Source organism: Triticum urartu, chromosome 1, assembly GCF_003073215.2.
Source record: "Triticum urartu cultivar G1812 chromosome 1, Tu2.1, whole genome shotgun sequence".
Lineage (NCBI taxonomy): Eukaryota > Viridiplantae > Streptophyta > Magnoliopsida > Poales > Poaceae > Triticum > Triticum urartu.
Window position 1 is genome coordinate 572,116,574 of NC_053022.1, and position 15,356 is coordinate 572,131,929.

The 15,356-nt window shown below is 45.2% G+C and overlaps 1 protein-coding gene and 1 pseudogene across 1 annotated transcript; one reads left to right on the top strand and one right to left on the bottom strand.

The window, feature by feature from the left end:
* The first annotated feature begins 7,241 nt into the window (after positions 1 to 7,241).
* LOC125533210 lies at positions 7,242 to 8,484 on the top strand (annotated as a pseudogene).
* Positions 8,485 to 8,850: 366 nt separating this feature from the next.
* Positions 8,851 to 12,771, bottom strand: LOC125531747. The gene is made up of 9 exons (XM_048696031.1): positions 12,445 to 12,771; positions 11,116 to 11,230; positions 10,919 to 11,025; positions 10,414 to 10,539; positions 10,183 to 10,303; positions 9,995 to 10,079; positions 9,777 to 9,890; positions 9,645 to 9,684; positions 8,851 to 9,371 (listed from the first exon to the last, which is right to left on the bottom strand). The coding sequence occupies exons 1-9, from the start codon at positions 12,646 to 12,648 to the stop codon at positions 9,219 to 9,221; spliced, it is 1,065 nt and encodes a 354-aa protein (XP_048551988.1). The 5' UTR covers positions 12,649 to 12,771; the 3' UTR covers positions 8,851 to 9,218.
* Positions 12,772 to 15,356: the final 2,585 nt, after the last annotated feature.

A 15,356-nucleotide genomic window follows, 5' to 3' on the forward strand; every position in this document is an offset into this window, starting at 1 on the left:
ATGAAAGGATTAGATGGATTGACTTGACTCCGCGTGGACTAGACACTTCACCTTTGACGATTGACAAAGGTCACCATAGACTAACTGTTCATGTTTATAAGCCCTTCCGTAGGCATGTACTGCATTCTCTCTAATTGGGTGAAATGAAGGGGAGGGCACTATAGCTCCTATGTAGTTCTAGGGTTGAGTCCAGGGAGGCGTTTTGACTTGGATCTCCCTCAAGAAAAAGAAGTTCGGAGAGTGGGCGAGGAGTCGCAAACGACCAAACATCCCGCGATACCTTCCTAACATAGATTGGCTTGTGCTCTATAGACCGGGTTTGCTATTGCACATCTAAGTTCTATATCACTGATTTTACATGAAGATCCGTATGAGTATTTCTTTACTTCTTTTCTTTTTATATTGATTGAGTTACTTATATATGAGCTATAGTGAAACGCTTCATGAAATTCACTCGAAAAAATTAGATAGAGTTGTTTTTAAGGTGGATTTCGAAAAAGCGTACGATAAAGTCAAATGGCCATTCCTTCAACAGGCATTGCGTATGAAAGATTTTGATGAAGCCTGGCGCGGCGAGGTTGAATCGTATACGCAAAAAGGGAGTGTTGGAATTAAAGTGAATGACGAAATAGGTCATTATTTCCAGACACATAAGGGCCTGAGACAAGGAGATCCGATGTCCCCTATCCTGTTTAACATTGTAGTTGATATGTTGGCAATCATGATAGGAAGGGCTAAGGAGGCTGGTCAAGTGGGTGGCCTGGTACCTCATCTCGTTGACGGAGGTGTGTCCATCCTTCAGTACGCTGATGATACAATCATCTTTATGGAGCATGACTTGGCCAAAGCGAGAAATATGAAGCTGGTGTTATGTCTCTTTGAACAATTGACCGGGTTAAAGATTAACTTTCACAAAAGCGAGTTGTTCTGCTTTGGTAGAGCCAATGACGAACAAGAGGCATATAGGCAATTGTTTGGGTGCGATTTGGGGGCCTTACCTTTCACATACTGAGGAATACCAATCCACCATCGTAAGCTGACTAACAGAGAATGAAAGTGCATCGAGGGCCAATTTAAAAAGAAACTGAGTTGCTGGAAGGGCAAGCTCATGCCATATGGAGGCCGATTAATTCTGATTAACTCAGTTCTCACGAGTATGCCTATGTTTCTTTTGTCGTTCTTCGAAGTCCCAGTTGGAGTTAGGAAAAGATTGGACTTCTATCGATCACGATTCTTCTGGCAGGGTGATGAACTAAAAAGAAAATACCGTCTCGCCAAATGGGATATCATATGTCGACCGAAAGACCAAGGGGGTCTTGGTATTGAGAATCTTGAGGTCAAGAACAGATGTCTTTCTCAGCAAGTGGCTATGGAAGTTATCGAGCGAGACTGATGTCACTTGGGCGCAAATCCTCCGTAGCAAGTATCTCCACTCCAAAACTTTGTCTCAGGTGACAGTAAGGCCGACTGACCCACCTTTTTGGAAAGGGCTTATGAAAGTCAAACTAACCTTGTTTAATAGGACAAAGTTTATCATTGGTAACGGTGCTAGTACGCGATTCTAGGAGGATACTTGGCTCGGAGAGACATCCCTTGCCATTCAATACCCGTCTCTGTATCGTATTGTTCAACGATGTGAGGTGTTCGTTGCAACGGTACTTCAATCTATCCCCCTTAATATACAGTTCAGAAGGACGCTAGTGGGCAATCGTTGGGAAGAATGGCTCCATCTAGTAAGTAGCCTGATGGAGATTCAGCTTTCGCAACAACCCGATAAATTACGCTGGAAGCTTACTAGGTCTGGAGTATTTACAGTTAAATCAATGTATGTTGATGTTATCAATTCAAACTCGATTCCTAGTTCTAAACATGTTTGGGCTGTCAAAGTCCCTTTGAAAATCAAAGTATTTATGTGGTTTGTCCATAAACAAGTTATTTTAACCAAGGACAATTTGACAAAGCGTAATTGGACAAGACCTACTAGGTGTAGTTTCTGTGACCGTGATGAAACGATCAAACACCTTTTTCTTGATTGCCCGCTAGCCAAAGTTTTATGGCGGACAATTCATATTGCTTTTAATATTACTCCACCGAGTTTTGTCAACACGTTATTTGAAACGTGGCTTAACGGGATAGAGCCCGAAACAACGATCGCGTAGGAGTCTGTGCTTTATTGTGGGCAGTATGGAACTGCAAAAATGATTTAGTTTTTAACAGGACAACAAACATTCATTTTTTGCAGGTTATTTTCCGAGCCACGGCGTTGATCCGTTTGTGGTCGCTACTCACCCCGACGGAGGCCAGAGAGCGTTTGGTTACTGGATCTATCCGCTAGGAGATGGTAGCTCGGGATATCTCCAACCGGTTTGGATGGTGGTCATGTAATAGAATAGTCAATTAGTTTACCTACCTCTCTTTTGCCAGCCGGTTGTGGCGTCCTTTATTTGGCTAGTTTGCCTCTAGCCCTTTTGGCTCTGTGTGAGCTCTTCTTCTTTTTTCGTTTTGAGACTTTAAGATCTTGTTGGAACCTATTTATTTGTTTAATAAGATGACCGTATGCATCGTTCTGATGCAGAGGTCGGGGAGTCCCTTTTTCGAAAAAAAACTTATATATGCAATATTTATGACACGTCTAAATGTGCCCTAAACAGACCCAAAAAAACACCGTTGTGTCAGTCTTATCGTGTATGGTGACCTTCATCATAAGGTTGTGGTATACACCCCACGAAGAGCATATCTAACCGATCCCCTAAAACATAGATGAGTAAGCGGTCGCGTACATGGTAGTGGAGTAGTTTTACTCCATAAAATTCTGATTGTTTCTAGCCGATTTTCTAAATTTAGTGGAGTTAAACTTATTTTTGGGTTATGCATATCGTCCAACACTTGTCATGCAGCCTAGAATCGAATGTGTAAGCAAGAAAAAGAAGAAACTAGTTTACCTAGAGTGGAATGCTAGACCTGGACGGCATGGCAAGCCACGAAAGGAATGAATAAGCTCCCTCCGGGCTCTCCCTTCGGAGTTTCACGCCACTGGAACTCACAAAAGCAGCGCAGCTAATGAATCAAGGCCGGGCCGTGCAGCAATCCAAGGTGCCGGACGTGAACTGCTACTACGACCGGCGGGTGGCGCGTCAAGACGAAGTGGTTCATGCGCAAATACGTGCTCAGCTCGTGGAAGATGCTCACCTTCCTCGCCACCATCAACATGTTACTGCTCATCATGTTACAAGCCTTCTGCTCTGTGTACACATGCTCGCGCTGGTTCAGCGACGTCGTCATACATGGTCACATAGTAGTTATGATACTATGTCGGAATCATACATGGTCATACATACGTCGCGCTGGTTCAGCTTGGCGGAATCGGGGTCGGAGGGAAGCAAGAAGAGTCACGAGATTTTACTCGGCCGCCTCCATTCCGAGTGTTTTTACTCGTCCGTGGGGCCGAGCAGTTAAAACTCCTCTATTGACTTAGGCTGCTTGTAAGGTTGGTTATAGTGGGGAGTAACTTATACTAGTGTCATGCATATGACACTAGTCTAAGTTACTACCTCCATAGTGCAAAGTATCTTAGTAGTAATGTCATAGATTGTTTCATTTATTACCTTATAGACTCATTTTACCTCGGGAAACGCTATGTTACAGTAGCATATTATATTACTCCAAACACCTCTCTCCTTATTAAATACTTGCCACATAAGCAAAATTGTCTTGAGGTGTGTTAAGTTACTACCTAAGTTACCCCCACTATGGCTAGCCTAATGGGTAGTATCATAAGTTAGTACCATGTATATGATACTAGTGTGTGATACTACCTCCTAATGCATAGTATCATGTACTAGTATCATAGATGACTTTATTTATTGCCATGCATGACACATAGTAGCATTGCATTTATTATGATACGGTATCATGATATGATACTCAACCATCTTTTTCTTCATTTAATGCTATGTCACATCATCAAAATTGCCTATTTGGCATGCATGATACTAGTTATGATACTCCCATTAGGACCAGCCTTAGGACTTCGGCTACATTCAGTTTAAAGGACTAAGATCTTCTTTATAGATTTTAGGGGATCGGCTAGAGATGCTCTAATCTGTTTTCTTTTCATTTTCTTCTCCCTTCTCAACATCACTCAAATACCCATCAACGCGAAAGAGTTCCCCTGAAAAAACATGAAAGAGTTGACCACACACCTGCCGTATGGCGCCAATCTCTTTTCTGACTACTACTACGTCACTAATGGCACCTCCTACTACTTAGTATTACGCAATGCTTTCTTATATTAATAAAAAGTAAACAAAAAACAAAAACAACGGAATAAAAATCATGTTCCATTATAACATTATTAGTCTAATATCCATGCATGATGCGTACAACCAAAACTATATAAGGTATTGACTGGTTGTTTTCACCTTTCGAACGAAGGCCACTACTCTTTGGAAAAGGTTCACGAGTCGAATCAGTAAGATTTCATTAAGAAGATTTATCACCACAGTGACGTGCTATTTCATTGTTTTGTTATCTAGCCGGGCTAGAGAAGAGCTATCTTTGCCTATTAGGCAAGCGGATAGCAAGTTCTAAATTCTGTCTCGGAAGGATATGGATTTCTATTACTATGAAATTCATAAATGAAAATGAAGTAGTTAATGGGAGGGCTATCATTATCCTTTTACTTGTATGTGTTCCTAAGAGAAGGAAAATGCAAGCACCAATGTAAGTCCAGGACTTCACATCTCCACCTAATTATACAGTACTAGTTTGCCTAAAAAACCCGTAATAATACTAGTATATTATGCATATATAAGGTGCGTGCATATACTTTGAAATGCTAAAAATCCGATTTTAGAATTTAGTTCTGCAAGCACGATAATTTCCTGGTAGAAAATGAACTTAGGTAGATTTGCCATACTCCAACTAAATCTGTCTTCCTCGGCGAATATTTTCCATAAAAATTCGATTTACAATGTCTAAAAATCTGACGCTCGCTGAAATTCAGGTCCTATTTTATTACTCTTGTACTGAAATCTCTACTACTTATATAAATAAAATTAGAAAAGAACAGCGTTACTTTTCCTACCAGACGAAGTGCTTTCCAACATTTCATATTTTTCCTGATGATCATTCCTTGAAAATTGTCTTAATTGTCTCATCTTTTATTGACTTACCAAATAAACTATATTTTCTTTGGCAAGTCAATAAGTGATTATAAAATAAAATCACATGCAGAATTTGATAAAAAAAATATTTACACAATCATATAATATGGACATGTAAATTATGGGCTAATGCGTTATAATATTTATACCCCATGGCAACGCACATGCAAATACCTAGTCTATATAAAATAACCCTCTCGGAATATGATTTCGCTTCGCTTTATAAATAAGGCGGCCACCACGTCCATACAACAAGTTCAAGTGTCGAATAGGAATAAAAAAGTCTGTTGAGGCATCAACATAAACACAATCAAAGAAGCATAAAAGAAATAAGAAAAAGGACCACCAAGTGGCTAGAGTCTCGAGAGGCCTGCAATGAGGCATGACGGCGAGTGACATTAGTCATCGCGTCCATCATAAGGCCCATCCAACCGCGAGTTCGCTATCTAGAAAACGGGTGCCAGTGACGAAAAATGCAACAAATTTGAAAATTCAGTTAGAGGCACGCCTAAGAAAGACCCTCTCAATGATCATCTTATTGCGTATCATCCATATGGTCCAAGCTAGCTCTGTGAACACAAGCCTGAAGAGATGTCTCTTCCTTCCGGGTTGGTTGGGACAAGTTTGAAGGAACCCGACCAGATCCAGGGCCTCCTAGTCCGGCCCTACAGCATCATGGGAAAAATTCCAAACAAATCTTGTGTGCCCCCATCTCTGGGACACCACAAAGTGGGCACAACCCATCCCAGAGTCATGCCGTTTGATCACCTCTGCCCCTAGATGGGAGGCGATTCCGCAACAATTGCCAAACAAAATTTTCAATCTCGAGGCGTAAGTGTGCTTTCCATGGCAAAGAGGTCCAAGCAATAGATAGCCGCTGGCACATGGCATGACATACTAAGCTGAGGAAACCCCAGAAGAGGCCAGACACCAAGATATATACAATGTCTAGATAATCCACGAGCACCGGCGGGAGGGCAGCCCGCAAACTAGCCCACTCTATAGTCTCCAGGGCCCAAATGTTCAACAGAATGGCTATTGTGGACAACCATGGAGACTAACACCAATAGCAGATGGCAAACAAGTTTGAAAACCACGTACATAACATGGCCCCGCCCATCCACTAGTCAGGCCAAAAGAGGGTCCCCTAACAATTGCCAATGGAGAAGGACAGTCTCAAGCGGATCTTGATCCGCTGGATAGACTTTCATGTGGTTTTAATTATAAAGTCGGGCGTTAGTCTTTTGCTTTAAGAAAATAATAATCATGTGTGTTTGGAAACAAGCTTGTTTTCTCTATTGTATGTATAATCTATATATCGTGTTTTCCAATTGATGATTCAAGTAGTAGGGATCTTGGCATTGAGCAAGTGTTCCGGCAGCAATCCCCGGAGTACCATCTAGTTAGTTTATATTAATTATTGCAAAACAATCGATTCACACAGCAATAAGCAATGTGCCATGCATCAAGGGTCGCCGCGTGCAGAATTGGAGATATGTAGCTAGCGTGCGTGCGATCGAGGTCAGCAGTAGCAGTGGCAGTAGTGCAGTTTGTCGCGCCTCTTGCACTCGCCGCCGCGGCAGGCCGACTGGCACCACGCGTCGCACTCGTCGTCCTTCTCCTCCCGCTTGCACCCCTTGTTCTCCAGCGCGTTGCCCCACACGTGGTGGTCTACGCAGCAGTGCGGCTCCCCCGACGACGCTGCAGCACAACCAACAGAATCATCAAGCGTTCGTCAGTCCAGAAGGCTGGCAGCGCGTAATAATGCAACAAGAATCGATCGACGATACAACGTACTCGCGGAGGCGGAGGCGACCAGCGAAACGAGGACAAGAACAAGGGCCACCCATCTCGCGGCGATACGAGCCATGACAATGATCGTCCGGTCCTTTCTTGTGACGCTGTGTGTCTTCTTAATCTCCGATCCGATCGATTCTCGTAGCATCTACTGAGTATTTATATTCTCCCGGTCGATTCATACATGCCCTCGTTTTGGATTTTCCTTTCCTTAAATAAAAGAAATCAATATGGTACATGCATGATTTGCTACGGTTTCCATCCATTGATATAGTAGAGATGCCGTAATATGATATTTCAGGATTGCTAAATCTCGGTTCGGCTGAAGGCTCGTTCGATATCCGTGCGAAATTTCATTTAGTTTTTTTTCTTACTTTGTTTTTATATGTCGTGTCACTTGACCGGGATTTGGTGGATTGACGATGAGATCTAGCCACATTCATAATATTTTATCGGCTAAGCGGCCGACCATTTGCTCCCCCCATACATATGCCTTTTTGCAATGGAAGTACAATGTTTTATCTTCTCCTACTCATGCAGATCTTTTCTTGTAGATCTATTTGCTATCGATGTTGGAGCTTGCGTCATATCAAATATAATTGCCGCTTTTCGAGATTTATCTGCCCGTGTGACTTCCTGGGGGACATGCCTTCTCGCTTTGAAGAGGCGTCTACTCCCTTTGTTCTTAAAAAAGTATACTTTCAACTTTGTTGGAGCTTCAAACTATCTCAAAGTTTGATCGATTTTGTGCAAAAATATATCAATGCTTGTGAAACCAAATATGTATATGACAAAAATATATTTTATCCTGAATCTAATGCTACTAATTTGATGGCATAAATGTTGGTCTATTATTGTATAAATACAGTTAAACATACAAGTTTGACTTTTCAACAAAGTTGGAAGTACATTTTTTTAAGGACGGAGGGAGTACTTCTCTTCATATGGGTAAGGAATTTATATATTTCTTCTATTTTACGCTGAAGCTGAGTCTAACTTGATCATGTCTGCTGCCAGAGCGTCGTCGTTCTAATTCCTCTCCTGACTGGTTTGTTGGTTGATCTATCACTGATATCCCCCTTCGTCGTCGGGTCCAACGATGAATTCCCAGCTACAACCTTCTTCCGCACTTGGCTCCCGGGGAGGATCTTGAAGCAAGTATGGATCAAAGTGCTTGGTCGACGAAAGGTGGGAGGCGAAACTCAACCGGGCGAAGGAAGATTTCTCCGCGGAGCTTAGGCCCATGTGGTGGTTCTTCCAGGACGTGTGCACGCCTGTCATCACGAAGCTGATCACCGCCCTGGGTGTCCCCTACGTGCTCGCCAGGGGTGTCTTCCCATGGCTGGGCTACCCGCCGCCGTGAACTCGACGGTCTGCCGCTTCGCATGGTTGGGCGGCCTCGGCTTCTGCGCGCTCTGCTGGCTGGCCAAGGCGTTGTGCGTCAGCCTCCATGATTCTATCCAAAAAAGACCGCTACGCCATCGGCCGGAGTCCTGAAGACGTTGGAGACGATGGCAACTGAATACCCTTTTCTGGAGTTTCTGCTACTGTTAGTTCAGACAGGAATGGGAACAAGGATGATGCAAGAAAAGATGGATAGATTTCCAGCGGAAGAAGTTGTACATGCGTGTGGAATTTTGAGTGTTTCTGCTGCTGGTTGAGTTCGAACGAAACAAAATGAATCACTTGCTTGTTCGTCGAATCCAGATAGATTTATAAATTTCCCAACTGACAACTTGATAGCTCACATACTACATCTGTTTGGATGGATGGCCTTTAACTTGGCTGCTCCACAAGACAGTGGAGAATTCAAGCAAGCATCAACAGTGGGGAATTCTACCAGTGATGATACGGAACCATACAAACTACACCAGATAACCACGTATGATACAGGGAACTAAACCAGTATAACGCAAAAGTACTCGCCACAAATCAGGGACTATGGTCTGACAGCACCGTGATTCAAGTTCAGGCTACTCCAAGGCACCTTCCGAAAGCTCGGCACGGCACAGGACCACAGAGGTACTGAGATGCATAAGTCGACCAACCATTCTCATTGTCAAGCCTACCACTCCAACATGGGAATAAAGCGCACAACCACGTACACGTCGTGTTTCGAGTCCCGACTTTCGAGCGTTATAGTTTGAAATCACCAGGGAAGGTCGATGCTAGTTAGTAGTAGTAGTAGTAGATAGTATATGTTTTTCCCCTCTCCGCCACAGGCCTCGCATGCCAGATTCCTCCGTGTCTCGCTCGCTACCTGAGCCACCACCGCTGGACCATGGAGATGGGTGTCTGGAGGAACGGTGCGTAGCGGTCGATGTACGGGTTGACGGTCCGCCCGATCTTGGCCCACGCGCTCTGGTGGTAGCTGGATGTCACGGGCGCGCGGTACATCATCTTCAGCACCTGAATAATAACAGACAAGCAAGCCAGGAAAAACGACCAGTAAGTGACGATGCAGTGGAAAGGCAACTATCAGCATAACAAAGTCGCAACTGCTAAAGGAAGCGCCGCTAGCTGAAGATTGATGGTTGCTAGGTGTACACTCAACTATGGCTTGATAACATGCCACAAAACACATCAAATTGTGCCTCGCGTTATTTATTCCCCAGCTATGTAGTGAATGCATGGAATCAGTGAGAACATATATAAAGATCAGATGTGCAGAAGATAACTTACGTTCCAGTACATGAATGTCTGGATGAAATTGCGCCTCCACCTGCAAGATAACAAGGTGTTGTAAGTCATAAGATGCACTAACTAAGATGAAATAAAGTCTTCATGATTCCAAGGAAAGTCAGAGCAACATACGAGAACAGTGATATGATCAGAAGGAACCCCAAGGCAAGTTCAGCATTCGAGCTAAGGAGGCTGAGCGTGGTGTTGTTTGTCTCCACCCAAAGGCAAGGCTCTTCCAAGTATCCCCTAAACGAGATAACAGAAAGACAATGTTAGCCACAGGGCAGTGGAGACTGGTTGTGCAGCAAACTACACAAATGGAATTCAGAGATAATTCAACAGATAACTACCTGTAGAAAGATGAGCGGGAAAAGTTACGCCTTAGGAATCTGGCAACATGATCAAGCGCCCAGCAGAAGACAGGTAGCGCAGCAACTGTGAAAAAAAAAGGAAGATCGGAACTTGTAAACATTCATGTGAAAGTTTCGGAAAACAGATATCAGAATCATGAACTTGCAAGAGAAAAGCTGTATATTACTCTTTAAGTGCAGCTGAGATGTGACGAGCAACAAAGAGAACATTAAATGGATAAAGTCCTTGGCTCCAAGTACTGACTGCAACCAACCCTGAATTGCAGCCATGTTCAATTCTCTTGGTTTCTTCATGCACAACGGGGAAAAAAAAGGTGAATTAGATCAACACCATCAGGGCAAGAAACACAACAAAAATAGGATGGACCATTCAAGGTTCAGGTAGGAAGGTATTTTACCCCATAGGTACTGTATAACGAATATCCTGAGGAGAGGACTGTTCCCAGCAACGAAAGCTTGCAAGCTCTGTCTGCAAGATGTTTTGGCAAGATCGGAAGCATTCCCAGACCAGCAACAACCAGTACCTGATCAGATGGAAAAGTTTGAGCATGTCATGCTCAACTACAATGTACAAAACTCAACTACAATATACCAACAAGCAAGAAATAAAGGTAAGAGCAAGGGTAACATGCGCAAGTTATGTAATGAAACCATTGTTATAGCATTTATATATAAGAGATGATTTTCCAACGCAGAATAGAGTTATTGATAAGGAGAAGACTAAAAACAGAGATGCCATGTCAGGTTATCCACACAATCACCGTAATTGTAGGAGCAAACTAGGTTGTCCACAAGGTCTGCCGTAAGTGTAGGAGCAACCAGAACCAATGAATTTGCGCCTTTCAGCAAATATTACACAATTACGCATTCATACTGTGAAGAGAAAGGTGGCTTCTTCCTTACCCAGGCATTTACGGAGAAATGTATAGTCTTTGCATCGAAACGTAAAGGGTTTGCAGCCCCTGCTTGTGGTGCTGCTGGTGGCGGGGCAGCTGATCTGGAACTAGAACCTACACATGATATGTATGAACTCAGCTGTCAAACACAGTCCATGAAATTGTTGGATCTTATGTGGCTAGTAAAAGTGCAGTATATTTTACCTGAATTGCGAGCCCTGACACTCTCACTGGATGCTGAAGGTGAAGACCTTATGTCTGGCCTGCTGGGCTGAGTGGAACCAGTGGTTGACATAGGCTCGACCACCAAATCACGATCCTATCAAGTCAAGAAAGCAAACCAAGCAGATTTAGACATTATCATCCTTTGAACTTTGAAGGATATGACTCATATCGGTAATTTAAAAAGCAGCCAAATTCAAGTGGCAAACTTCTGTTCTTCATTTTATAGAACTTTTTGACACAGAGTAACGCTAACCCCCACCCCCCCCCCCCCCCCCCCCGCACAGTGGAAGAAACATCTCCATCTACTTAGCAGATGGTTTGTTTGGGCAATTTAACTACGGTTTCCCTGCTTTCGAAATAATACAGGTTTGAACGAGCTTGAGCTCAAGATGCAGCAGCAGAGAGCACCAGAGGGTTGTGATATCAAGTTGCAGCACCTCCATCTCATTAATCAGATAGTAAGTAGCAGATGGAAACACCGCTTTCAAACTTATGACAAGGAAGCCTTAGCAATCCCCAACCCACAAATCACGATCTTATCTTATTCAGTCGAGAAAGCGAACCAACCAGCGTTAGACATCACCACCCTTTGCAGGATATATGATTCAAACCAACAGGGGGGGATTCAGAAATGGCCAGATTCGAGTGGATAACTGTGTTTGCCATTTTCTAGACTCTGCGACATCCGACATGGAGTAAAAATCCTAACCCCACAGAGAGGCAGCAAGAAGGAAATGTATATATCTACCAAACAGCTGGTTTGTTCAAGCGAACAAGCGTATCTGGAGCCTGCTGAGGCTCGAGAAGCAGTAACCGGTCGACCTGGAGAACACCAGAGAGAGGGTTCTATTGTAGCAACAAGCAACAGCAAACCTCCCCTTAGCTAATCAGCTACTAGTAAGTAGTAGCATTTTCCTAAAACAAGCAACGCCTGCAGATCGCAATTGAATACAGCCTGCGACCTGCCTGCCGGGAGTAGTCCAATTCTGCTACCAAAATTCAGAGCATCTGGATCTCGAGATGCAGCAAAAGGAGCTACAACACCTCCATCTGTACTAATCTCAGCTAGTAGAGCACTAAGCAGCAGCTGAAGACATCTCCCGGTCTGAAATAGTCAAGGACGAGCAGCACGAACAGATCGGCGCCAACTAGTGAGCAGGCGGCCTACCGCGAAGCACCCCGACTAGGGTACCGCGATCCAGCAAGCCGCGGCACAGAAGGGCGGCGGCAGATTCGGGCTACTAGGTACTAGCTAGGCGCCAATCGACCGGAGCGAGGGGGGAAGGGGAGATAGGGGGAGATGCTCACGATGAAGCGCTGGTAGAACTTGCGGCGGAAGTGGGCGATGACGTCGGGGCGGGCGGCGAGGTGCGGCGGCACGAGGACGTTGGACCAGTAGTCGGCCCAGCGCGGGTCGGCCTCGTAGTCGTAGGCCGCCGCCGCCGCGCGCTTCGCCTCCTGCTCCGCCGCCGCTGCCGCCGCCGCCTCCGGGCCCGCGTCCCCGCCCCCCATCTCGGCCGCGCTGCTGCTGGTGGCGTCGACGGCGACTTTGGAGACTTGGGAGTGGTGGGTGGTTGGTTGTCTTCTCTGGGGAATTTCAGGAGGAGGAGATTTGCTCGGTTCGATGACGCGACCGCCGCATCGGACGACTCGACGCGGCTTTCTCTTCTTTCTTTCCCTTCGCTCGCTCTTTGGGCCTTCGGCGGATGGATGGAATCGATCTCGCTGGGCCTGTAGATGCTCCTTGCTGGGAATCTGGGACGTCCAGCTTGTTCAGGGGCTCTGTCGTCGTCGTCGGCCCTTTGTGTTTTGCGCGAATGCAAATCCCGCCATCCGTCCGCGTCAGGTCTCTACATCCGTATGTGATTCATAATAAAATCTCTACAAAAACTATATTTAGGAACGGAGAAAATATAAGATAATAGAAGCTCATGACTACAGATAATCTAAGAAAGCAAATCACTCGAGTGTGTATTATGTTCTCACAATGAATCCACAAATCATTTGGTGTTGTTTGAATGTCTTGTTTGAATCACCTTGGGGTTCCATTGATATAAGCTCAGCTACATCTCTACTACTACTACAACAATCTGGTTTTCTTACAAGAGCAAAACTCTGCTCTCAATACAGCCTGCGCGGCAACTGTCACTGCACCACGCTGGAGCTTTGGCGACACACCTCTGTAGGCAAAGGTCCACTGGTCTCCACACAACATTTGCCGGCATAGATATGTAGCTTTGTTGTCGCATCATCTGTCGATCGGCAACCATGCACCATCGTCGACCAATTATGTGTCGGCAACATCTTAACGACAACAACAATTCATCTGGCAGCAGGTTTCTCACTCGACGTAAGTAGACGCATGGGCACGACTAAGGACCAACATTGGTAGCTTGTATGCACATAGGATAAGTGTCGGCGTAGGTGAACACGTGTGAGGCAGTCAATGCAAGCGCCCGAAATATTGGCGCGCGAGTGGTGGAAATTTCGGCTACGCCGTCCAATTTAGACCAGCCCCCAAAATCAAGGACCCAAACCTAATACACAGTTGTCGCTCCACCCATGGTCCTCACAACGTGTTTGGTAATATTTGGGAAGGAGAATGAGAGTTTAAGTAGGGAGTTGGGTTAAGATTAGACATGGGATAAGTCGTTTTATTCCCAATTCTCTGTTTGGTGCATGATAGAAGTTATGTGTGAGAATTTGAGAAGAAATTGTACTTCCTTGTTTGGTTCGTGGAAATTGACATGGGACTAGACAACGGAAGTTAGAATGAGCGGTTAAGATCGACTCACTTAAACAATTCCCTTTTAACTTCCACCCCCTCCCCTAAAACGGTGGGAGTTAGAGTCTCAAGTCTCATGCCTCTTTCCTTGTGAATTTCCAATTCCTCTAACCAAACAATAAATTTAAAGTCTCATACCCTTTCAATTCCCATTTCCTATCTCTAATTACCCCCAACCAAACACGCTGTCAATGTGCCACCCTATCCCCACCGCCGTTTCACCACCTGTTGTCGCGCGCCGTCCGTTGTTGCACACCCTCCTCCTTGCCGCCACCATCCTCGCGCACCCCGTCCTCTGGCCACAGGGGTCGCAACTCCACCCGTCCGCTGCCCCCCGACCACCAGATCCATGAGTCCACCGGCTCACATCCCGCCCGCCCTTGTGGGCAACGATTATTCCGACCCCAAGCTGTTCGGTTCGCCGCCACCTAGCCACGAACCCCGGACAGCATCCATTCGCTGCCACCTTCACCGGCCACACCCAAACCTTTCCAAGACAGATTCTAGGTAAGTGTCGATGCTGGGAGGGATCCCCAATTTTATTCGATGTATGTACCCTGTGTTCTTGTGGTGTGTGTTCTGTGGAAGTGTTCCGGTGGATGAGCCTCGCTTGGATAGGTTTAATGTGTGTGAAACCGCGTTGCGGTTAGTGATTGGTTGATTTTGATAAATAAATACTAAAAAGTTATGCCGTTTTGCTGCTGTTAACTTTTCCACATTTTGCTCTGCACTGTTGTGGTGCTATTCTAGTACAATACTGGGTACCTAGTTTTTCTTTGAATACAGTACAGACGCAAGCGCTCATACACTCACCTTTACAAACGCATGCACGCACACCCTACCCTTACGAGCACCTTCAAAAGACTGACCCGACATCTCACTGAATACGCATCGCCAGAAATTCTGAAATAAATCCAGAAATAAATGCGAGCACCAGGACTTGAACCCTGACGGGCTGGGGATACCACAGTCCCTCTAACCATTCAACCACATGTTGGTTCGCGATACTGGCTACCTAGTTAGTAGTTTTGGTTTAGCTACATCTACATGCTCTTGTGTAAGTGTGCTACATAGTTACCGTGGTGTTTTTGTTGGTACAACAAGTGCAATATTGGTTTTTATTCCGACCATTTGTAATTCTTAGCGAAGTCTGCTTTAAACCCTGAGAATCACTAGTAGAAAAGAAGGCTTTGGTTCAGGCCGGATCATCCCATTAGTCCCGGTTCAGTCCAGAACCGGGATCCATGGGGGCATTGGTCCCGGTTCGTGAGGCCACGGACCTGTCGGGCCTCGTGGGGGCATTGGTCCCGGTTCGTCTGACCCCTTTGGTCCCGATTGGTGGGACGAACCGAGACGATTGGGCCTCGCTCCTGGCCCACCACCATTGATCCCGGTTGGTGATTTGAACCCGGACCATAGGCTTCCCTTTAGTCCT

Excerpts from the sequence above, each read along its gene's own strand:
- LOC125531747 (XM_048696031.1), bottom strand. The coding sequence starts at position 12,648 with ATGGGGGGCGGGGACGCGGGCCCGGAGGCGGCGGCGGCAGCGGCGGCG. Across the intron at positions 11,026-11,115 it reads TGTCAGGGCTCGCAATTCAG|GTTCTAGTTCCAGATCAGCT; the intron begins GTAAAATATACT and ends TATCATGTGTAG. Across the intron at positions 10,540-10,918 it reads ATTTCTCCGTAAATGCCTGG|GTACTGGTTGTTGCTGGTCT; the intron begins GTAAGGAAGAAG and ends CCATCTGATCAG.